This window comes from Lytechinus pictus, chromosome 4 (genome assembly GCF_037042905.1).
Source record: "Lytechinus pictus isolate F3 Inbred chromosome 4, Lp3.0, whole genome shotgun sequence".
Taxonomy (NCBI): Eukaryota; Metazoa; Echinodermata; class Echinoidea; order Temnopleuroida; family Toxopneustidae; genus Lytechinus; species Lytechinus pictus.
In genome coordinates, this window is record NC_087248.1 from 21,064,348 (window position 1) to 21,089,317 (window position 24,970).

General features: G+C 36.3%; 1 protein-coding gene and 1 long non-coding RNA gene across 2 annotated transcripts; one reads left to right on the forward strand and one right to left on the reverse strand.

The window, feature by feature from the left end:
- The first annotated feature begins 4,564 nt into the window (after positions 1–4,564).
- On the forward strand, positions 4,565–13,988 carry LOC129265580 (uncharacterized). The gene is given in 7 exon segments (XM_054903560.2): positions 4,565–4,584; positions 6,998–7,039; positions 8,748–8,807; positions 9,624–9,685; positions 10,546–11,240; positions 11,242–11,745; positions 13,188–13,988. Coding segments are annotated over 7 exon segments (2,184 nt in total).
- A 5,542-nt stretch (positions 13,989–19,530) lies between these two features.
- LOC135153977 (uncharacterized) lies at positions 19,531–24,127 on the reverse strand. The gene is made up of 3 exons (XR_010293452.1): positions 22,466–24,127; positions 21,509–21,686; positions 19,531–20,733 (listed from the first exon to the last, which is right to left on the reverse strand). It is a non-coding gene; the product is annotated as an uncharacterized LOC135153977 (long non-coding RNA).
- Positions 24,128–24,970: the final 843 nt, after the last annotated feature.

The window sequence follows — 24,970 nt, forward strand, 5'->3', positions numbered from 1 at the left end:
CGCAATATTTTTAAGAACATTTGATAACAACACCAAGAAGAGTTTCTACACCAAAAATTTGGACAATTGACCTTTTTTTTAGGTAAAAAGTATACAAATTATGCATAAATTAGCATACATGTACATAATTAATAGAAATTTTCAAAAAAAATTATACAATATATAGATCAAGTCCAAGGCAATGTGCAAGCAAACTATTAGCTCTCACAACACCTCCATAGTATGCATCTAATAATGAAACAACAGATAATTCAGAAACAATGTAATGTCAGCAAAGAGATAATAGCTTGGACCTGCTGCTTGGAGCTACAAGAAAGTCATCATAAAGGCCACCGCACACCTTACGAACCGACAGGTCTACGACTGGCTTGCGACTGAGTGAGTAGAGATGAATCGCAAGGTAGTCATATGCCCCGACACTGCACACCTTGCGACCCGATACCATGCTGTCTGCGACTCACGCATGCACTTTTTGCTTTTTGCCATAGCAACTGAGAAAATGGTGCTTACTACAGCGTATGCGCGTTGTATACCATTTACGCGTCATGCAACTCTGCTGTCTGATTGGCTGGAAGTTGGATTGAGCTTGTGATTCAGTCATAAAGATTCGACAAGTCAAATCCTTACGATTTTCCTTGAGACTTGTCTCTGACCGGTGTGCGACTCTCAAGCTGACAAGAGCTGTGACGTCACATTTCCCCTCATTCAGTCGCGAGCCAGTCGTAGACCAGCCGGGTCCTAAGGTATGCGGCGGCCTTTAGAAACATAAAAATGGATTCATACAGCAAAAATAAATATATAGTCTTATATTTCATAAAACAAATTCTGAATAAATTCTGAATAAACTGATAATTGGTTCCATCAATTTGATATACATGATCACATAAATACCAATAAATTTTCAAACCAGACATTCCCTCTAGTAATGTAGAAGATGACTTCAAGAATGCTGTTATATCCTTGTCTCTGGTAGACTATCTCTCTCATTTTTACTTGGCAGATGGTTAACATCAGATTGGGGTGCATCCATGTTGTACACCGAGTGACGAGACTGCGGGAGTAAAGTGAAAGAAAAAAAAATAGTCAGTTCTTGTATAGCGCATAACAAATTATGAATAACTTCTCTATGCGCTTCCAAAGGACTTGGATATTATTTCCCCGGCTGTAGCTCAAGCAGCTTTTACGCACTCGGCATTTCAAGGAATAAATTCCTGCCAGGTACCCATTCATCTCACCTGGGTTGAGTGCAGCACAATGTGGATAAATTTCTTGCTGAAGGAAACTACGCCATGGCTGGGATTTGAACCGACGACCCTCTGTTTCAAAGTCCGGAGACTAATCCACTGGGCCACAACGCTCCACATTTATTTGGACAACATTCCATTTTTCATAAATATCTACATTGGGAAAAATGCGCTTATGGTATTTTATATTGTGATTATACAGAAACACTTTTTCAACAAATGGCATGATGGACAAAAACAATTTAAAACTGTACATGTACTTGCTTATTCAGATGTCTTTTCTAAAAGATATCTAATGTACAATACATTAGATATCTTTTAGAAAAGACATCTGAATATTGCAATTTAAGGCATAATGTTCATTTCCGCATAATATACATGTATATTTGCTAAAAAGTAAATTTTCCCTGATTTCCCTGATGGGCTGGGAACCCTGTTATTTATACTGATTACGAAGGATAAAGCATCAATAATTCTGTGTTCATTATTTTCTGGGACGCACTCTGTAGACAATAATTGTAAATCCTGCACAACTTACCACTGGTTCTGAAGGCATATTGCAGCGCATTTTCTGGACCATTGACCCGAGTTTGTTGAGTTCATCCTCCAGCATGACAGCTAATTTTCCCTCAGTCTTGCTACATATTCCCTGCTTCCCGTAGGGCCACTTCTGCCAGACGAACCCTTGATTCCAGGGATCTGTTCTTGTGAATAGCACTATATGCCCTCTGTAAAGAGAAATATAAAAGTACAATAAAATTCAATTCTAAGTTCTGAAGTGAAATGGCTCTGATAGTCTCACCTGCATTACATCTACATGTATCAATATGCACAGGATTAATGACTGTGACATTGAAATACCAAACATTTTCTGTTTTCCATTTAGAAAATTGTTAAGGAAAACAAGTTTTGTTTCTTTAAACAATGCTCATCTTTCCATGATTCATTGAACAAATGAACTGCCGACCATAACTATCGCATGATTAACAAAGAATTTATGCTGTGCTGATCATCAACAAAACAGAGCGTTGCGAAGTCAGGCAACTACCTCATCTGCTAAAAACACTGAAATTCAGCATTATTTTAATCCGTTGCCTACTGGAATCAGACAGTTCCTGTACATGTACAATGAGGTTCCACTGGACAATAGGTTAAAGAAAACAGGGACGGTATTCTGAGGTTATTTTATCTTTAAAATATTTTATTTTATCTCTTAAAATGAAATTGGTATTCTGAGATGACATTTTATCTCTCAGATAAAATACCAAATTTTATCTAGTGTAACTTTTTATCTTGCGTATCTAAATATTATACGCGACAGGGCAGAGCCTACAGAGATACATCAATCGCGTATCTAGCCATTGATACGCATATGATGTGCTTGCGCCCATGTTACTTTGAAGAGAAGATAAAAGAAACTGAAATAGGGTGGGGGCTCTTTCATCTCTGCAACGTCCATTTCAGCTATGTTTCTAAGCAAATTAGCTCTAAATGCTTGAACAAAAATAGAGAAAAATTATATAATCATTGAGAGAAATACCTTAACATTATTCCCGTATAATGTGGAATTATTTCATAAGATTTTTCTTGACTAATATTGTCTTTGAAATGATTCTTGTAATGATGCCATATTGTCATCGAAAAAGAATGAGTATTGTCATTTTTCTAAAAGAAATTTCTGTAGAGACGTGTTAGTGTATAGTGCAAGCGTATTTGAATTCAATAACTGCAATCTCGCTCCTTTGCCACACCTCCCGGCAGAATGGATTTTCATTTTACAGAGATAAAATGAAGATAAAAAGGTTCTCAGAATACCATTCCACAACTTTATTATCTGTTGATCTGTTTCTTTGATTGAAGTATCATATTAAAGAGCAGATATTAAACTTTTTGAGGCATGATTTTTTTTTATTAAGTTAAGACACCGTCTGCAAAAAATTTTGGGGCATCCCTTCTTTAGATTTTTATTTCTACTAACTCATACATGAATGACTAATTGCCAAAGTTACATCAAATGGGATATTTGATGTTATTAATTAATGTTAAAACATCCAATATAATTGAGTATAACAAAATAAAAAAGGCCCAAGTCCATAAAGAGGTCATTTCAAGATAATCGAGAAAAAATTGATATTTTTAAGATTTGGGCAATTGAAGTATATTTGGCCAAAAGACTTCAGAAATCATAAAAAAGATTTAAGTGTACATTTTTTTATGAACATTATTATATTCACATTACTTGTGGGCGGGGCCTTTTGTCTGGTGGACTTGGGTCGTTTTTAGAATCATATGGACTTGGGTCATTCTTACATTCATATACATGGTAGACTACCGACTTTTCTTGCAATCATATCAGATTTTCCGCCTTTATTTAAGGCATTTCCGAGATGATTTCAGATTTATCATTTATACACAAGATGAGTCATTGTATAAGGAACAATTTCCCATAACTCAATTTCACCCAAAAAATTGAATTTGGGCCATTTTTATATTCAGATAAAGCCATCCAAAATAATTATTATCATCTTTCCCACCCCCCCCCCCCCTGGCAAAAAAGATGGAGAAATTTGATTGAATAAGTCATATCACATAAATATGGCATCATCGCTTCATAAGGTAAAATTTACAACTTGAATGTAGTTCATCATGACGTCATTGAGTGTCGTGCTCTTATGCTGCGCATCGCATTGTTTTCACTGTTGTACGCGTTGTATTTTTCACGCATTCGCACTATGCTGTTGAATAGGCAGTTTATAATCACTCGCGTCGCGTTCTGGTTCGTAATCACTCGCGTTTTGAATTTTTGGCGATTTTTTTTATTTCGGTGCGATTTTTTTTTAACGGTGTCTTCAATGGGACAGACATGCAGGGAAATTTGAGTTTCGTTTTAAGCCGGCAATTAAGTGCCTTAAAATAAAATGTACTCGACTACTGTTCTAAGTACCAAGAATAGAAAACAAGCTTGATCCGCCCCAGACAGCTGGCAGCAGTCTGTTTCGAGGAGTTCTTTTCAAACATTTTAATTTTTTTTTTAATTTCTCTGTATTTGGTGAGTGGAGCCAACGGAGTTCAGCGGAACAACCAACATAATAATTAATAGACACAAAGACCGAAGCTTTTGGTCAAGATCCGCCCCTGTGGCTGTGCGCGCTCTCACGGTAAAAATTCGCGCGACGATCAAAGCCAAGGTACCGTACCGTCCCGGTGCCTTCCTGAAAACAGAAGTTGTCGGCTACGTCATTTATCCAGGCCCCTTAAACAACTCGAAGCACGAGGTAACTCAGATTGAGTCAGAAATAATGGATTGGAAAACAGAAGACATGGCTTCAGGGAGTCACAGGTAATAAAGAATTCCTAATATTACCGGTATTTGTTATTTATGTTTTACATTGCATCGTTTATGCTCTCGCCCTCGAATTGATTCATCTGTTCATGGGTGAAGCAGCCAGCCATGCCAGCACTACTCTGTATACTACCCATGGAGCTCCCGCCCGCGGGCATGCTGGGACTGTGGTGTATTGCACTGCAAGTGTATTAACGTTGAATCTACCTCGGCCTGCTCAGCTAAGGCAAGCCTTAAGTCAGAACCAGGGTGACCAGATTTCACAAAATGAAATACGGGACAATCGGCAAAGTATGCTGCATGAGCGGATCAACCGTCAACCAAGCCAGGTCTAATACTAGGCTACACAGTGTGTTTATAGACTTGTGAAAAAATTATAAAGAATTGGAAGGGAGGGAGAACGAAAGAATGAAGGAGAAAATGAATAGACGAACGAAAAGAGATGAATTGAGAAGAAAGAAAGACAAAAATGAAGGGGAAAATTAAGGAAAAAATAAAAGAATATTAGAGAATAAAAGAGAGAAAAAAGGTTTCCGTCATTCGTTGAAATGTACAAAGTCGAAGAAAGAAAAAAGAAAGGAAGGAAGATGAATAAATGTATGAAAGAAAAATCAAGGGAGAAAAAGGAAAAAGAAAGAAGACTAAGGAGGAGGAAAGAAAGAATAAAGGAACGAAAAATGTTTTCTTCATTCTTTGAAAGAAAGAAACAAAGAAAGAAGAAAAACAGGAAGGAAAGAAGGAAAGATGGGAGGGAGGGAAAGAAAGAATAAGGGAAAAGAATTAGAAGGAAAAATGAAAGAAAGGATGAAAGAATGATAGGAGGAGAATGGGGAAAAATAATGGATGGAGAGAAAGAATGAAAAGAAAAAGGAGAGGAAGGGAGAAGGAAGCAAAGAAAAGTTTAAGGAAAGAAAAATGAAGGAAATAAAAAAAAGGAGAGAAGGAAAAATGAACAGAGAGAGAGAAAGGATCAGGAAAGAAAGATCAGAAATAAAGATAGATGGAACCAAAAAAGGCAAACAGGAAGGATAGAAAGATGAAGAAAGAAGGATAGAAAAGAAAGAAGAAAAAAATGAAACTTTAAGCAAACAAAAAATCCAATCCTCTAACAAAAATCCAAATTATATTTGGTGTTTTTTAACATTAAAAAAAAAAAATGTTTTTAGAAAAAGAATAAAATGTAATAGTCCAACATTGTCAATTTTAAAAATTATATGAAACATCGTGGCATCATACACAGGCATCTCTCCCATCCCATTACAAGTTCGCACCGATCACAAGACTCAAAAGGCAAGCTGAAACAACTAGATCTAATTGTGAAAACTCAATAACTTGCTCCACCGATTACATCACCAAATCAGTTATCTGAGGATCAATAATGTAATTATCAAAATTTCCCGCCGATTTTGTGATTATTTTAGTGGAAAAATCGTTTATCATGTGAGGGATTGTTTGCACCATTGAGAATCTGCTCCGATCCTACATGCCTAGCCTACAATACCACACATAGGCAGGAGGCCAGAGGGTTGGCAAGAAAATCACTGCAGAACTTAGCAAAAGTTTACATGTATCAATTTTTTTGTTGGTGCTTCGTCATCTGTTGGTTCCTTGATGAAAATTCGTCACTTTCAAATGTTTTAACTATATTTTGTTCAAAATTTTGAAATACGGGACAAATAGGCATCCCGGGAAAGGTATGTCGGGACGCCGGGCCGGGACAAAGGAGCAAAATACGGGACGTCTGGTCACCCTGGTCAGAACTCTGTGTATAGTCAAACATATATATATATATATACTCTCAAATATGGGGTCGCGTTCGTTTCGCTTTTGTTATCGATCGGCCATTTTGTTTTCAATTTTGACAGAAGGAGAACGAACGAGACAGAACTTTTCCTTTTTTTGAGGGTCCAGTTTGTGCCTTGAATCGAGGCTCGATGTCAAGACTAGTGTGTCACGATAGACCTTCATTCATATACCGGTAATCGAATTAAGAGCAAAATTTTTTTTCCTGCTTTATTTGGACTGATGATGTGGTGACCAGATTCTACCCCATTTTGGAGTGTATATGTTTGACTAGTATTACACGGACAAGTCCTGGGCTCCGGCCCGCAAAGCGCTTGCTCCATATGCTACTGATGCACGTCATGCCTTACCACGGCAGGGTCCCGCCATGGCATGGGGCTACATGTAGGCCATACTAACCTCGCAATACTTGTGAGTGGGGGGCCAGGCATGCATACTAAGTCCGCATATAGGAGATATCCTCTGTCTCTCTGATATCTTTGCTGTTTCTAATGGCCATTGGCATTGCGCGGTAATGGATGGTCCAAATTGTGAATGGTATCATTGAAAAGAGAATAAGATAAACAATCTAAATGTGACATTATATTTTACATATTATGTTTTGCAGGGACGTTTATATTCTGGAGGATGACAGTGATGATTCAGATAGGTAAGTGTTTTTACTGTGTGTCTCTTCATCTTGCTTTGTATAATCACCTTGTTTAAAATGGCACCCTTTTACCAAATGATTTTGTTATTTGAATTTCTTTATTATTAGACCTGAAATTTGATACATTTGATTGTTGAACGTTGGAAATCAATTTGTGTTGGTAATAACTAGTTTCATAGACCTGCATTGTAATTCCTCTTGTATCAGCTGTCATTAAAGGAGAATGAAACCTTTGGAACAAGATCTATAGCTTGTGTAAAAACAGAAAAATCAAAGAATAAGAAGAAAGAAAGTTTTAGAAAAATCGGACAAATAATGAGAAAGTAATGATCATTTGAATATTGCAATCACTAATGCCATGGAGATCCTCCATTTGGCAATGTGCCAAGGATGTGTGATGTCACATGTGAACATCTTTCCCTTTGATGGACTGTAAAATACCCCCAAAATGTCTCTTTTTGCTCTTTCTTATGGCAATACAAACTCTTTATCCATGATGTATTCTTTGAAAATCTGTATTACATGCCCTCCTATAGAAAGAATACATGATCTACTGATAGATGTGATAAAAGAGGCATTTTAAATGTAATATATACTAAAGTAATAGGGAGAGTTGTTCACAAGTGCCATCACACATCTTTGTCGCATTGCCAATGTGAGGATCTCCATAGCATTAGTGATCGCAATACTGAAATGCTCATACTTTCTCCTAAATTTGTGCGATTTTTCTCAAACTTTCGTTTATCTGTTTCTTTGATTTTCTGTTTGCACACAAGCTATCTTGTTCCAAAGGTTTCATTCTCCTTTAATGAGCTAACTTGTGAAAGACATGGAACTGTTGACTATCACAACAATGTATTCAATACAAATACTAGCACAGAAGTTGCTATGTCAGACATCTGCAGGAGCGGCAATAAGGAGATATTATATGAAAACAAACCATTTCTTCATGAGCATCTGTGTGAAACAGCATGCCACCCCCCCCCTCCCCCACCCCCATTATATTAAAGTAAGGAAAGTAATTCGGGACTTTATCATTTTTCAAATTGTTCATTGGCCAGTGAAGATTTGTTTGACCCGTTTTTATGCCTTTGCAAAGAAGTTGATGGAGGGATTATGTCCTTCTGTCTGTCTGTTAACAGTTCTCGTTACCATAATAAATAAAGAACGACTGATCAGATTTTGATGTACTCTACATTAGGACCAAGTATGTACTATGAGGCAACAGTGAAGTGATCAGATTTTGGAAATGAAAGGTCCAAAGTCATAGGTCATAGGGCAACATGTCTGATTTGGGATCGTAACCACGTCAACTGGAAGCTGTTGAGTGGATTTTAATGTAACTTTGGTGAAGTATGTATTGAAGTCATCAATGAACTGAATAGATCTATTATTAGTTGAAAAAACCTATGAAAAAGTAAAGTAACTTATTAATGCTGAGTTATGAAAATAAAATGAAAAATAAAAGTTAGAGGACATCTGGATATATATAGAAAAGAAACAGCTTATAAATGTAGAAGAAGAAGAGTGCCCTTAGGGGTTAGCGCCCCCAGTCCCCTAGCATATTAAATTTCCTGAGAGTAACCAATACTGTTAAACGTGAAGAGTCTCATCGGAAAGGGAAGAGTACATGTTTGTAATAATGTAGTGATTCATTTTGTGAATACTCTGTGAATTTTTCTTATATTTTCTCGTCTTTCACAAAAAGGCTATTCCGTGTCAAGACTGAACAATCGAATCAGAAGCGGAAATTAAATGCCAACCCAGAGTAAGCTTTCATATTTACTTTTTAGCCAGATATGGGTGAATGAAATACGTATGACATTTAATTTGCTGTTTTTATACATTGGAGAAAGTGATGCATAGTTTTTGTGAGATTTGACTATAGACTTGGATTACATATTGCCGCTCAAAGGTCATGTAGTTTAGAGGTCAAATGACATCAAATGTGTGGTGAGATCGGGTGATTTCAAGTTTGGTGGTAGTGTTGGTGTTGAGGAAACAAAATTATCTGCTAAACCAAGCTCCCAACATCGAGCTCAGTTTTAGCAGACAATACCAATTGCATGTAACACCGGGTTATGTCAGGCACAATTCACTGCATCGGCTAAAAGTTATGTCAATGGCCCCCAAAATAGGCAAATTTCACAAAAATGATACCAAATCAATTGTGTCTGGAAGCAACATTTTATGAATCTGAAATACAAGTTATCATTCTTTATTCCCATATGGTAGTTGAAAGTTGAATATGTATTCAACTAATTATGTCTATTTTTAAGGAGAAAAGGCCCTGTTGTTACAACACCAACACCAGATTTAAACAAACTTGAAATTACCTGTTATGGTTATCGCCTTCAGTGTCATAACACTCGAGCTCTGACTGGGACCCAAGTCTGGTCCCGATTTCTAGAATCCTGCACTCAAACTGGGAGACCTCGGACTCGGACACAGATACATGGGACTGGGACTCGCACCTGAATCCCAAATGAGTCCCAAACTGGTTGGCAAAAATGGAGCATTTGTTCCATGCTATGATGCATTGTCTACTTATTTCCACTGCTTCCCCCAATTACAACTCCCGCAGGGATGACTCCAACATGACAACTCTGCCTTGGATAATTCCTCTGGAGTACAACTCCCTTGAGAGTTTGACAATGTTTCCAGTTAAAAAAAAAATTGAATTGTCCTGGGGGAGTTGTCGTGAAACAGATTTGTATTCTGCATTTAAAGTTTTTTGTCTCGCCCACCAGAGGTGAAGGCGAGACTTAGGGATCAAAATTTCGTCCATCCGTCACAAATCTAATAACACATAACTCCACAACCGTAAGTCGCTTTTCAACCAAACTTGGATGGTAGATGAACTTGGGGGACCTGCATGTTATGCTTCAGTCGGAGGTCACATGGTAAGGTCAAAGGTCAACTTCAGGTCAACGTTAAGGTTTACATGCAAGACTCTCTTATGACACCTAACTCCACAACCGTAAGTCGCTTTTCAACCAAACTTGGATGGTAGATGGATTTGAGGGACCTGCATTTTATGCTGCATTCGGAGGTCACAGGGTCACATGGTAAGGTCAAAGGTCATTTTCAGGTCAACATTAAAGATTACGTGCAAGGCTCTTATGACTAGTGTTGTTCCATCCCAGTCATTTCACAATGAAGTTTTGGATACAACTCTGTTGCATGCCCTCGCAAATCACAATATTTCTGGTTATTTTCATAAGTGGGCGAGACACAAAATTGCTTAATTGCCTTGTTTTTTTCGGGGGGATCTTTGTTTTTCATTGTGCTTTCAGTGAAATTTGCCTGTGATACTTACCGGTATGCGATCATAAAAAACATAAAATGTAATTTTAATTAGTAAAAGCAACAATTTACATGTGTTTATTATTCTTGGCTGAGACATAATTTATATTGACATTGTGCACCAATCACAGTTTGAGCAATATTTGGTGCGACCTGCATGTACAAAATTATGAGTATCTTTGTATCTTTTCGTGTTGCAGATATATCACATGAAACGTTGAAGGCAACAGAAGGAACAACTGCACAAAAAAAGATTAATGCACTCTATGATCGTCAAGGTGGCTTTAAGGAACTTGACGCTTTCTCCACAGTTCCCAGAGATCGAAGACAGGTGTATAATCACACAAGTGCCAAGACATCAAGAATTTCAAATTTTGAAAAACTTCTAGAGATGAGCATGACAGGGGAATTTGTCCAGGGCTTTGAGGTCAAGAAGTGTCTACAAAAGGGCCCTTTACCAAGGTGCATCTTGTATGAACCAAGACAAATGGAAGATGTGAAGAAGTTTTGCTGTAATGAGTCAAGGATTCTGCAGTTTGATTGCACCTTTGATTTAGGACCGATGTACATGACAATGGGTTGTTACAGGCACCCAGGTTTCTGCAATAAGTCCAACGGGAAATCTGTGTTGATGCCCGGGCCCATTATGCTGCATTCTACAAGAGATATGGATACTTACTTATACTTTGGGAAGCAAATATCTCTAGCATTGAGAAACCAACAGGTAGCATTCATCGGTACTGATGGGGAGACTGCACTCTACAAAGGCATAATGAACTCCCAAAGCTTTGGTGAATCAAAACACTTGCTCTGCATGCTGCACCACAATAGGAACATTGAATCTAAACTGGAAGATCTGAAGATTAGGACGAATGCCCGCAGAATCATTAGATCTATAGATCTACGGAGAGCAGATTGACGGAACTCGCTACCAAGGACTTGCTGATTGTCAGTCCGACGAAGAATTTGATAGTCAGCTGGCCTACTGGACATCTAAGTGGGACGAGCTCGAGAGGGAGGACACAGGTAGAGAGCCCTGTTTCTCAACGTGGTTTCTCAAATACAAGTCTGAAGAAGTAAAGCGCAAAATGCTGTCCCCCCTGAGGGAACAAGCCGGATTGGGCTCACCACCCAAGCAGTTCACGACTAACGACTGTGAAACGATAAATTCCATGGTATCGAAATGGATGAAAGAGAAAAAAACCTGGGATCAGCTTACTCAGTGTCTCAAGGACTGGGTTGACTCCAAGTACAAAGAACTTGAAATGGCAGTCCTGGGGATAGGGGAGTATCGTCTTAGCGTGTCGAAGAAGCATCTCCAAACAACAGCTCATGAGTGGCGCCACATGGAAGGCCCAGACAGGGAACAACACATGATGAGGGTTGGTCTTAATTCTCTGGTATGTTAGTTTATTAGTTTAGTTCACTTGATATAATGAACATGGTTATAATGAAATCACTGTTACAACAAAGTAGAAATTAATTTTCCAAAATTATAATTTATATATGGTTATATACTTTCATTGTTTGGTTATTACAAATTTTTGATAAAATGCAAGGAAATTGTCGGTCCCAAGGTTTTCATTCTAACGAGAGTTGCGTGTGGTTTTGATAATTACATGTAAATTTGCATTATTTATAAGTTATAAAATACTGAAAGCATTGTCAAATTAAAAATTTCATTTCATAGCAGCCCAAAGTCTTCATTAAATTTCAATTAACACTATAAATTATACAGCAAATGCAATATAGAGGAAGAGGAAAAAAAGAAAACTACAACCACATAGATATTTAATGAAAATGCATTAATCTGTTCCTTGTGAGAAAGAAATGTATAATATCTAAGTTACAAACTTACAAGTTCTGGAAAAGCAGTAAACTAAAGTAAAGAAAAAAAAAAAACTTGCTTGCCATGTGTAAATCGACGTGCATGTAGGTAGAGTCCACGTAGAGTCACTCACCACTCTCCGGGACCGAGTATTGAGTCACTAATTTACAAAATTAATGTAACATTTAAAAGCATTGTTGTAACCTTTCAAAATTTCTTTGAATTCCAAAATCAATTAAAAACAATCTTTCAACCAATCAACAATTCTTTCAAATTGAACAAATTTTGAGAAAAATTCAAACAATATGAAACAAAAGCTACTAACTGACTTGACCCCCCCCCCCCCCCCTCCAGTAAAAACCTGGTCTCAAATAGCCCAGTAAAAATAGGGTTAAAACACCCAGGCTTTTCTTGAAAAATTCTCATGGAACACCCATAACATGTTTCACATGAAAAAAAAACCCCACTTTACGCGTTTTCTTGGACATGAATGTCTATCCCAATGGAGTACATGTGTATCTGAGAGGTCCCCTTGGGTCTCAACCCAAGTCACCAAGGCCGCATGGGGTATCCTCGAGTTCTGCTACAATGCAAAACACTCTATGTAGCTAGGCAGAATTGCATTAGTTCTATGTTGATTCAGATACTATCAAAATTGGTGAAAATGAACTTAAAATTCAATTTGTATTCAATATTTCATTATATTTTGACACTAAATATTGAAATGTTTCTGAAAAGTCCACCTGTAGTGATAATCAAGAAATGGAAATTCTGTTACCTTCAAAGAATAAGACTTTGATATTATTTTGTATTTCTGACTCGTGAGGTAGGGGGTTGAATTCACTGTACTACTGTGACATGTTCTTGGCAGATGGGCACCCGTTTTTTTTTTGTTTTTTTGTTTGGCTTGTTATAGGATACCTTGGCATGAAATAAATAATTTTAATAGTTATTTGTTTTCATGTGAAGGTATTGTATATAATTTATGATTCATATTTAATCATTCATGTACAGGAAGCACCAACGGTCAAGAAACTGTCGGTTAAACCAGAGGAGTCTGAGATAGGAGGCTACACATTATCCCAACTACAGGAAGTGTGGAGAAAGGCGGAGAACATCTTGTCCACAAAAGGCAACATTGTTGACTTCCCTTCAAAGGCTGATCAGACAATGTGCTTTTGCAGTGAAGGGTACCACAAGGTCACCAAGAAGGAAACCTTCGTATGTGACAGCAACTGCAGGTCTTATGCTTTCCACCAGAAACTGTTATGTGAGCACACATTAGCTGTTGCAGAAGCAAAGGGAGTTCTGGCAGATTTCATCATGAAGCTGAACACTAGACGGAGGGCATCTAATGTCAGCCTTGTGAATCAAGCACTTAGCAGGCAATGTGAAAAGAGCGCAAGTGGAAAGAAAAAGACTCTTGAGCAAAGAGGAGCAAACAATAACATTGGCACAACAATAGATAGGGTAGTAACAATTCCTACAACAAACCAACCGTTTACAGTTGCCAGAAAGATTGGCTTAATTAAAAGATGCTATGGATGTAAAACAAACTTCAAAGACAACATGTGCAATGTCCCACACGACATAGTCCTAAAGAAACTGGACTATCGAGAATGGATTGATCCAGTCAGTGGCCAGCAACAAAGGTCAAGAACATTAGTCCCGACCTACTACCATCTCAATATGGATTGCGTTCGGAGAAATTTTCCGTTCACTGAAATAAATGACATCTTAATTCACAATGAAGTTGCACACACGCTGGATGACAAGCATAAGGAAAAATTGAATAAGTTTGGAATTTACTGGTAATATGACTTGTGTATTGGTTTAACATGCGCTTGTGTACCCTCATTGCTAGAATGCAAGAGGCTTTTCACTTCTTGTATCGAAACAATTCCTGGTAACTTATGTTTGAATGAAGTATACATGACTTATACCATGACTCCCCCCCCCCGACAAATTTCATGATTATTCCACAGTGCAAAATTTTCACCATGATCATACAATTTATGGCCACAACATACACCCCCCCCCCTAGATAATTAGACCGAAATCAGCTAGGATCATTTTTAGGGTTAAACTCAAGGAAAAACGAAATCTATGAGGCCACATAAAGTCTTTGATTTTATGTTGTCATATGTGCATTCTGTAGCCTGCCCTTCAAATTTTTGAAGAAAACTCATTTTTAACAAATCATTGTTTACTGTAAGTCTATTGAATTTCTTGAAATTACTGTTTTTCTTACTAATAATATGGCACAATTACTGAAATAAGCTACGAAATTACTGAAATGATTCGATAAAAGTTGGCAGCCCTGCATTGGTTTTAAAAATTAAATTTGATGTAATAGTTTTGTTTTTTACCTCATTTTTTTTGCAACATGTATGTCTGCTCTTTAAATGCAGAAAGTCTCTGCTTTCACTATTTGAATAGTCTGGTGTCATATATATTTCCCAGCATATGTCTATCCTTCAAATGCAGAAAGCCACTGCTTTAAATTGATTTCATTTTGATAGTGTTTGGTATTTTGTCACTGATAATTTTTGAGCAAAGGTGTGCTCTTTAAATGCAGAAAGTCACTGCTTTCACTATTTCAATAGTCTGGTGTCGTATATATTTCCCAGCATATATCTATCCTTCAAATGCAGAAAGCCACTGCTTTGAATTGATTTCATTTTGATAGTGTTTGGTATTTTGTCACTGATAATTTTTGAGCAAAGGTGTGCTCTTTAAATGCAGAAAGTCACTGCTTTCACTATTTCAATAGTCTGGTGTCGTATATATTTCCCAGCATATATCTATCCTTCAAATGCAGAAAGCCACTGCTTTAAATTGATTTCATTTTGATAATGTTTAGTATTTTGTCACTGATAATTTTTGAGCAAAGGTGTGCTCTTTAAATGCAGAAAGTCCCTGCTTTCACTATTTCAATAGTCTGGTGTCGTATATATTTCCCAGAATATATCTATCCTTCAAATGCAGAAAGCCACTGCTTTAAATTGATTTCATTTTGATAATGTTTAGTATTTTGTCACTGATAATTTTTGAGCAAAGGTGTGCTCTTTAAATGCAGAAAGTCACTGCTTTCACTATTTCAATAGTCTGGTGTCGTATATATTTCCCAGCATATATCTATCCTTCAAATGCAGAAAGCCACTGCTTTGAATTGATTTCATTTTGATAGTGTTTGGTATTTTGTCACTGATAATTTTTGAGCAAAGGTGTGCTCTTTAAATGCAGAAAGCCACTACTTTAAATTGATTTCATTTTGATAATGTTTAGTATTTTGTCACTGATAATTTTTGAGCAAAGGTGTGCTCTTTAAATGCAGAAAGTCCCTGCTTTCACTATTTCAATAGTCTGGTGTCGTATATATTTCCCAGAATATATCTATCCTTCAAATGCAGAAAGCCACTGCTTTAAATTGATTTCATTTTGATAATGTTTAGTATTTTGTCACTGATAATTTTTGAGCAAAGGTGTGCTCTTTAAATGCAGAAAGTCACTGCTTTCACTATTTCAATAGTCTGGTGTCGTATATATTTCCCAGCATATATCTATCCTTCAAATGCAGAAAGCCACTGCTTTGAATTGATTTCATTTTGATAGTGTTTGGTATTTTGTCACTGATAATTTTTGAGCAAAGGTGTGCTCTTTAAATGCAGAAAGCCACTACTTTAAATTGATTTCATTTTGATAATGTTTAGTATTTTGTCACTGATAATTTTTGAGCAAAGGTGTGCTCTTTAAATGCAGAAAGTCCCTGCTTTCACTATTTCAATAGTCTGGTGTCGTATATATTTCCCAGAATATATCTATCCTTCAAATGCAGAAAGCCACTGCTTTAAATTGATTTCATTTTGATAATGTTTAGTATTTTGTCACTGATAATTTTTGAGCAAAGGTGTGCTCTTTAAATGCAGAAAGTCACTGCTTTCACTATTTCAATAGTCTGGTGTCGTATATATTTCCCAGCATATATCTATCCTTCAAATGCAGAAAGCCACTGCTTTGAATTGATTTCATTTTGATAGTGTTTGGTATTTTGTCACTGATAATTTTTGAGCAAAGGTGTGCTCTTTAAATGCAGAAAGTCACTGCTTTCACTATTTCAATAGTCTGGTGTCGTATATATTTCCCAGCATATATCTATCCTTCAAATGCAGAAAGCCACTGCTTTGAATTGATTTCATTTTGATAGTGTTTGGTATTTTGTCACTGATAATTTTTGAGCAAAGGTGTGCTCTTTAAATGCAGAAAGTCACTGCTTTCACTATTTCAATAGTCTGGTGTCGTATATATTTCCCAGCATATATCTATCCTTTAAATGCAGAAAGCCACTGCTTTAAATTGATTTCATTTTGATAATGGTTGGTATTTTGGCTCATAGAATTTCTGAGAAAAGTCCACCCCAACAGATTGAACAGAAAGTTTATTGGAATATAAAAAGAGAAAAATCCAACAAGCATAACACTGAAAATTTCATCAAAATCGGATGAAAAATAAGAAAGCTATGACATTTTAAAATTTTGCTTAATTTCACAAAACATTTAAATTCACATCCATTTTAGTATGCGAATGAGGAGAGTGATAACATCACTCACTATTTCTTTTGTATTTAATTATGTGAAATTTGAAATATAATTCAAATTGTATCCTTGTTGTCCTGTGAAACAACGATTAATTCCTCCCTTAACATGTGGAATTACCATTGTTAAATACTATATGGTTCAATCAAGTTGGTCCTTCTTGTCAAATCTGTAAAAAATGAAATATTGTGTAATTCAAACGATAAAAAACAGAAAAAGTGAGTGTGGGACATCATTGACTGGCTCATTTGCATATAACTGAGTTGTGCATATCACGGTTTTTTGAAAAATAAGCGAAACTTTAACATGTCATTTCTTATTTTACATCTGATTTTGATCAAATTTTCAGCATAATGCTTGTTTGATTTTTCTCTTTTTAAATGCAGATCAACATTTTTTCTGGGGTGGACTTGACCTTTAAATGTAGAAAGTTGGTGTTTTCATGATTTGAATTGTGTGGTCAAGTTGTCACATTATCCAGCATACATGTACATATGCTCTTAAAGAAGTCACTTCTTCTAATTTATTTCAGTTTGACAGTGTTTTGTATTATGAACATATAATTTTTGAGCAAAAGTCTGCTCTTGCAGAAATGGTTATGTTGTCACATACACTTTACAGCACATGCGTGCCCTTTAATTGCAAAACGTCATAGCTTTAGTTTTATTTCATCTTGATAATGTTTTGTATTTTTTTCACATTTTGGAGCATAACTTTGCTCTTTAAACTTAAGGATGGTCCCAATGAAAGGTATGATGCCACTGCTTTTAAAATTGGTCTCAATTCAATCCACTGTGATTGCGTTTTGTATTTCTTTAATACATTTTCGAGCACAAGACTGGCTTTTTAACTGCATCAAGACTCTGCCTTTAAATTTATTTCATTTCATGTCAGTAGTCATGTGCATTTGTCACCTACATGTACATGTATATTTTTTAGCATATGTCTGCCTTTGAAATTAAGAAATTCACTGCTTAAAATTGATTTCTTTTCAACAGTTGTATTTTGTTACATACATTTTCAAATAAAAGTCTTGTCTTCAAACTAAATGGTAAATTCAAGGAGAGGTATAAGGCCACTAATTTTAAATGATCTCATTTTACTTGTTTGCTTTTGTATTGTATCAGAACTTTTTAAACAAAATTCTTATCTTTTTTTAAACAAAAGAAAATATTAGAATTATTTTCCTTTGGAATGAATGAATGATGTATTTCTAGTGTTGATTTGCCACCCAACACATTTAAATGTATGAGTGTATACTGTATATCCTAAGAGAAGTATGTAATCACTTATCTATGTAAACATCATTCCTTGTGGACTGAGATAGAAGTGTCATGATTTAACCCTTTTTTCATGTTCATATTTTTGAGATCTAGAGGAAATGATACTTGCTACTTGTTTTTTTTTTTAATTGCAAGACTTGATAATTATGCCATAAATAAAATAATTATGACGAAAATGTATAAAATTACAGATAGAGCAGCAGGCCAAATTTTCATTTTTTTGTTATATTTGTGTATTATACTAACATGGATCCCAGGAAGCTTTTTGATTTTGAGGTAAAAATGTCAAGGTCACACTGGCAGGTTTCCATCTTACCCTTCTGCAGTCCCTGTAAACGTGATAAATTCAGTTTACCTTGACCTAAGCTCATATAATTTGGTGTGTATGATGTTAGCATGGATCCCAGAAAGCCTAATGATTTTGAAGTGAAAATGTCAAAAGGTCAAGGTCTCTGTGACATGTATTCATCTTACCCTTATGAAGTCCTTGTTAATGCGATAACTTTACTTGAACTTAACCTAGGCTCGTATAAGTTGGTGTGTATGATACTAGCATATATCTAAGCAATTCTATTGATTTTAAAGTCAGAAGGTCAAAGGTGAAGTCGCCACCTTCCACTTTTCTTGCTTTACCAAAGACTCCATTTTGCACGTTACAGGCGGGCTTATTATGTGCTCGCCTTAGTGACACTCTTGAGAACGTTGCAATTTAGTTTAGAATGTTAAATTAGCAGTATTGGCTGCCAGGTAGGGAGCAAAGTTTCTTTTTCGAAATCTTCTGCATTTAAAATTTGTGATTGTACAACTCATCCCCCATCTGTATGCTTTGTACTGTTTCTAGTGGAAAGTCCCCCAAAGTACATGTATTTCATACCTTGAATTTAATGTAACTTGCCTGAATGCGATAAGCTTTGTTATTAACGTGTGTGCTCTCAGATTTTAACAAAAGTTATAAGATATTAAAAAAAAAATGTTTTCAAGAAATCATTAAATTTCTCTAATGATGAATATCTAGTCTTGTTTATCCATTGCAATGTTCATATGTGTGATATGATAGGTGGTTTACTTTTGCCAGTAACTACTTGCAGTAGGCTGGATACATAAACATAAATAAAACATTGTGATCAACAACAAATATACACTTGTAAATACATTACAATACAAATTACAATACAGTGTAGATTTCTTGTCCTTGATAACCCCCAAATTTTTTCATATTTTTCACCCTGCAACGTCCTGCAAGATTAATGAAAATCCATTTTACCATTTTTAAATTTTGTTCAGTGCACCATCATTATATATAAAAAAAACTTATATCACACACACACACAATTATTTGTATAAAGGAACAATTTTGTTGGTCCCTCGGACTTCTTTATAACCAGAGTGCACTTTACTCCCCCTCCTACTTCTCTTTCTTCTCAGTCTTCTTTTTATTCCCATTATTATGTCATCTTATTCTTCTCCCTGTTCTTCTACTTCTCAATTTCTTCCCTTTTCATCTTATTGTTCATCTCCCTTCTCACTTCTTCCTTCTCTCTTCTCAGTCTTCCCCTTATTTTATCTTCTCTTTCTCTTCTTCTACATCCTCCCCTCAATTTTCTCTTTTTAGTTTCATTTTTACCCCCTTATGTCCTCCATCTTCTTTTTTCTTCTTCTACTTCTCCTCCTCCTTCCTTCTTGCTTTTCTTCTTCAGCACTTTTTTCCTCCCTGATTTTTACGTTAGTGTAAAATAATTCACAAAGAAAGGGAGAAGCAAATAAATAGTGATATTATGAACTTGTAGCACCTCACTATGCTTTATAAAGAATACCACAGACTTCAGGAAAATCCTCCAAAGGCAAAGCTAAATCGAGAGTAGCCTTTCCTCCTTTTTCTTCTTTATTCCTTTTCTCCTTTCTTTCTCCTTTTTTCCTTGCTTCTTTCTTTCTGTCTGTCTTTTTTTTTCTTTCTCTTTTCTCCCTCTTTCCCTTCCTTTCTCCCCCCTCTCTCTTTTTTTAGGGGGAGCCCCCCCCCCCCCGCCTATGGCTCTAAGATTTAAGATGTGGAATGTGATTATGTTAAAACAGTAGTCAAAATTTGCTTGTTATCTTAAAACAGTGGTCGAGAACGTTTTATTTAAGGCACTTACCAGTTTAAAATAAAACGAAACTCGAATTTCAATTTTATTTTATTTTTCCAGTACGTTTGTCCCATTGAAGACACCGTTAGAAAAAAAATCGCACCGAAAAAAAAAAAAATCGCCAAAAATCAAAAACGCGTGTGATTACCAACCCGACGCGAGTGATTACGAACGCGAGTGAATATAATAAGCCGTTGAATATGCTCTCATATTCAATAACAAATTTTGTACAGGAGCCTGTGGGATATTCGTCGTATTTCGGTCCTTTTGAGGGATATGCTCTGATACTGCACAGGCAATTGATGCAGAACAAAATACGCGTTTTTAATGCATCGCTAAACACTCTACATAGATGATAATTATAAATACTGCACAACTTACCACTGTTTCCTGGGCATCTTCTGGACATCTGACCTGAATTTCTTAAGTTGATCCTCCAGCATGACAACAACCTTTTCCCGATCTACCTCCATATTCTGCGCTTCCTGTTGGGTCACTTCTGCCAGATGGAACGTCTTTTCTAGGGCTGTGTTCTTGTGAATAGCACTCTATATACCCTCTGTAGAAACATAAATTTAAGAGAAAACTTAGTTCTTTGTTCTGAAGTGGAATGACTCTAACAATCTCACCTGCTTTACACAAATCAATATCCACAGGATTGATGACTTTGTGACATTGAAACATTTTCTTGTTTACATTATCCGTTGATTATTGTTTATACAATGTAATAATCAAAGGTCATGGAGGGGCAAAGTTTCTGGGACACACTAATAATTATATGATATTGGATGGCTCAGAATCGAATACCAGAAATATTTCTAGAGTTTGGGCAAAGATTCCATGAATCACAGATGTGTAATATAGGCCCTAAACAAGTTGAATATTTCTGGTATTCCACAATAATAAAGCCATCCAAAATAATTATTATCATCTTTCCCATCCCCCCCCCCCCTGGCAAAAAAGATGGAGAAATTTGATTGAATAAGTCATATCATATAAATATGGCATCATCGCTTCATAAGGTAAAATTTACAACTTGAATGTAGTTCATCATGACGTCATTGAGTGTCATGCTCTTATCATGCTGCGCATCGCATTGTTTTCACTGTTGTACGCATTGTATCTTTCACGCATACGCACTATGCTGTTGAATATTCTCTCATATTCAATAACAAATTTTGTACAGGAGCCTGTGGGATATTCATCAAATTTTGGTCCTTTTTAGGGATACGCTCTGATACTGCACAGGCAATTGATGCAGACCAAAATACATGTTTTTAATGCATCGCTAAACACTCTACATAGATGATAATTATGAATACTGCACAACTTACCACTGTTTCCTGGGACTCTTCTGGACATCTGACCTGAATTTCTTAAGTTGATCCTCCAGCATGACAACAACCTTTTCCTGATCTACCTCCATATTCTGCGCTTCCAGTTGGGTCACTTCTGCCAGATGGAACATCTTTTCTAGGGCTGTGTTCTTGTGAATAGCACTCTATATACCCTCTGTAGAAACATAAATTTAAGAGAAAACTTAGTTCTTGGTTCTCAAGTGGAATGACTCTAACAATCTCACCTGCTTTACACAAATCAATATTCACAGGATTGATGACTTTGTGACATTGAAACATTTTCTTGTTTACATTATCCGTTGATTATCGTTTATACAATCTAATAATCAAAGGTCATGGAGGGGCAAAGTTTCTGGGACACACTAATAATTATATGATATTGGATGGCTCAGAATCGAATACCAGAAATATTTCTAGAGTTTTGGCAAAGATTCCATGAATCACAGATGTGTAATATAGGCCCTAAACGAGTTGAATATTTCTGGTATTCCACAATAATAAAGCCATCCAAAATAATTATTATCATCTTTCCCACCCCCCCCCTGGCAAAAAAGATGGAGAAATTTGATTGAATAAGTCATATCATATAAATATGGCATCATCGCTTCATAAGGTAAAATTTACAACTTGAATGTAGTTCATCATGACGTCATTGAGTGTCGTGCTCTTATCATGCTGCGCATTGCATTGTTTTCACTGTTGTACGCGTTGTATCTTTCACGCATTCGCGCATACGCACTATGCTGTTGAATATTCTCTCATAATCAATAACAAATTTTGTACAGGAGCCTGTGGGATATTCGTCGTATTTCGGTCCTTTTTAGGGATATGCTCTGATACTGCACAGGCAATTGATGCAGAACAAAATACGCGTTTTTAATGCATCACTAAACACTCTACATAGATGATAATTATAAATACTGCACAACTTACCACTGGTTCCTGGGACTCTTCTGGACATCTGACCTGAATTTCTTAAGTTGATCCTCCAGCATGACAACAACCTTTTCCTGATCTACCTCCATATTCTGCGCTTCCCGCTGGGCCACATCTGTCCGATGGAACCTCTTTTCTAGGGCTTTGTTCTTGTGAATAGCACTCTATATACCCTCTGTAGGAACATAAATTTAAGAGAAAACTTAGTTCTTGGTTCTCAAGTGGAATGACTCACCTGCTTTACACAAATCAATATCCACACAGGATTGATGACTTTGTGACATTGAAACATCATTAATTTTCTTGTTTACATCACCCTTTGATTATAGAGGAGATCGGGGTTAGTTGGAACATTTTTGACAAAAATGGCTGTAAAATCCAAATAGATTTTCAGGCCTCTTCAAAAAGATTTTTCATCACTTGCTCTGTCGGGCAAGTGATAAAAAAATTTGCTTGCCAGATAGAAAAAACTGCTTGCCTATTTTTTTTCAAAATTTATTTTGCTCTTAATTATTCTTTTCTGTCCTGGCTGAACTTGATTTACTGGTGCTGGCCTCGGCATTTCTTTTTCTTGACTCTTGTTCAAGTTGTTCTGGTCGCCGATCGCGACGACAAAAGTCGCCTATTCTAGTCTGACAACTCATTGTTTATTTGGTTTGAAGTTGAAGCCGAGTCCTGGCCGAGTCAGTCTGAAGCTTGCATGCATTCAGCGCGATCTAGCTCGAGAGTTGGCGGGCTTGCGATCGTTCGTGTACATACGTACTAGGCCTGGGAGTAAACATCGATTGATTGAATGGTTCGAATGGCTTGCCGCCGATCGCCAATCGATTAGCAAAATTTACACTAATCGAATGTTCGGCAGATCCCGATTATGACGTTGGGATAACTCGAATACCCAAGTACATGTAATAATAACAAAATGACAAGAAAACAATGATGACAACAGTTTTTGAATACTTGATACAGGTTTGAAAGTGATGTTACTGAGGTAATTTGTCAAAAATGATCAATGATTGTATTACATTCACAGGTAAACACCGACCTGAAAGAGCTCCGAAAATGTTAATCCCACCCGGCCTTGCCCTTCAATAAGACCATCGCAAACGTTCCAACTTACCCAATACGGGGTAAGTTGAAACATGGTATGGGGTAAGTTGGAACACTGCATGATCAATTAAGAATTATACTAAAACTACTAAAACTGTAATATTACATGGTTTTAGCCTATATTTGCTATTCAAAACATTTAAAGTGTGGATTTGTTGAACTTTATGTTTTCTATTATACAGCCACTCACGCAAGCAGACTGTGTAGTAGAATTCCGCACATTTGGGTGCATTTGATTTTACATGCAATTAAGTGTACTATCAGCAATTTCATGTACTTCTGCATCAAATTTACAAGACAAAAATTAATTGTTTATATTTTTTCATTAATTAATTATGCAAATAAGCATATGAAATTTGCCCAAATTTTTTTTTTTTAATGTTTTTGCCTTGAACTCTATTAAACTAGTAGAATGCTAATTTTTGGTGAGTATCAATTTTCACATTTATAACAAATATCAGGGTGCGACATAAGCGCTTGCCCGATTGCCCGGGGCAAGTAAAAGTTAGAGTCGGGCAAGTGTTTTGAAGCAAAGACAAAAACTGCTTGCCCGAATCGGGCAAGCAAAATTCTCCTTAGGAAATTATATTTTAGAAAGATTCCCCATATTCAACCATCAAAATATAGAAAAGAAAAAGAGACAAAAAAGCAATATCATTAATGTCTTCTTTCGAATTGCAAAATTTGCGCCATTTTCTGCAATAAACACACAGCTCAGAGACGTACACACACACACACACAGAATCAATGGCAGTCTAGCATACCTAGCTAACTAGCGCATAGTCCACGCAGCCGATGCATACGGAGTACGGTGCTGCACGAACGAAGTTTGCTCAGGAAGAAATCTCCCGCAGAACTGTCAAAATTCACATTTCTTACCAATGACAATTCTTGTAGTGTCCATATTTCCTAAATTTGGGGGTAGCTCTGTCCTTTGTAAGCAGTAAAAGGATAAATTTTCACTTCTGTTATGCTTAAAAAAGATCGGGTTTCGAATGATCGTCTGTATCGCACACACTGAAATACATTGTTTGACAGTCCCACATATGCATTTGTGTGTATGTTGATAAACGTGGTTTCTTTCGTAACCATTTTTTTTAGCCAAGGAAATTGATAAATTTTCTTTTTTATTTATGACTGGATAGTTTGAGCTTTCTTCCTCTATTTTCTTTCTTTCTGCCTATCTTTCCTTCTTTTGAATCTCTCTGTATTTCTTTAAATTTCCTTCCTTCTTTTGTTCATTTTTTCTGTTACTATAGCTGTCTTTGTTATTCTTTTCTTTCTTCCTTCCATCCAACCTTTGTTTACCTATTTCTTTAATCCTTCCTTCATTTTTCCCCTTTCTTTCATTCTTTCTTATTGTCTTCCTTCCGTCCATCCATTCTTTACCTTTTC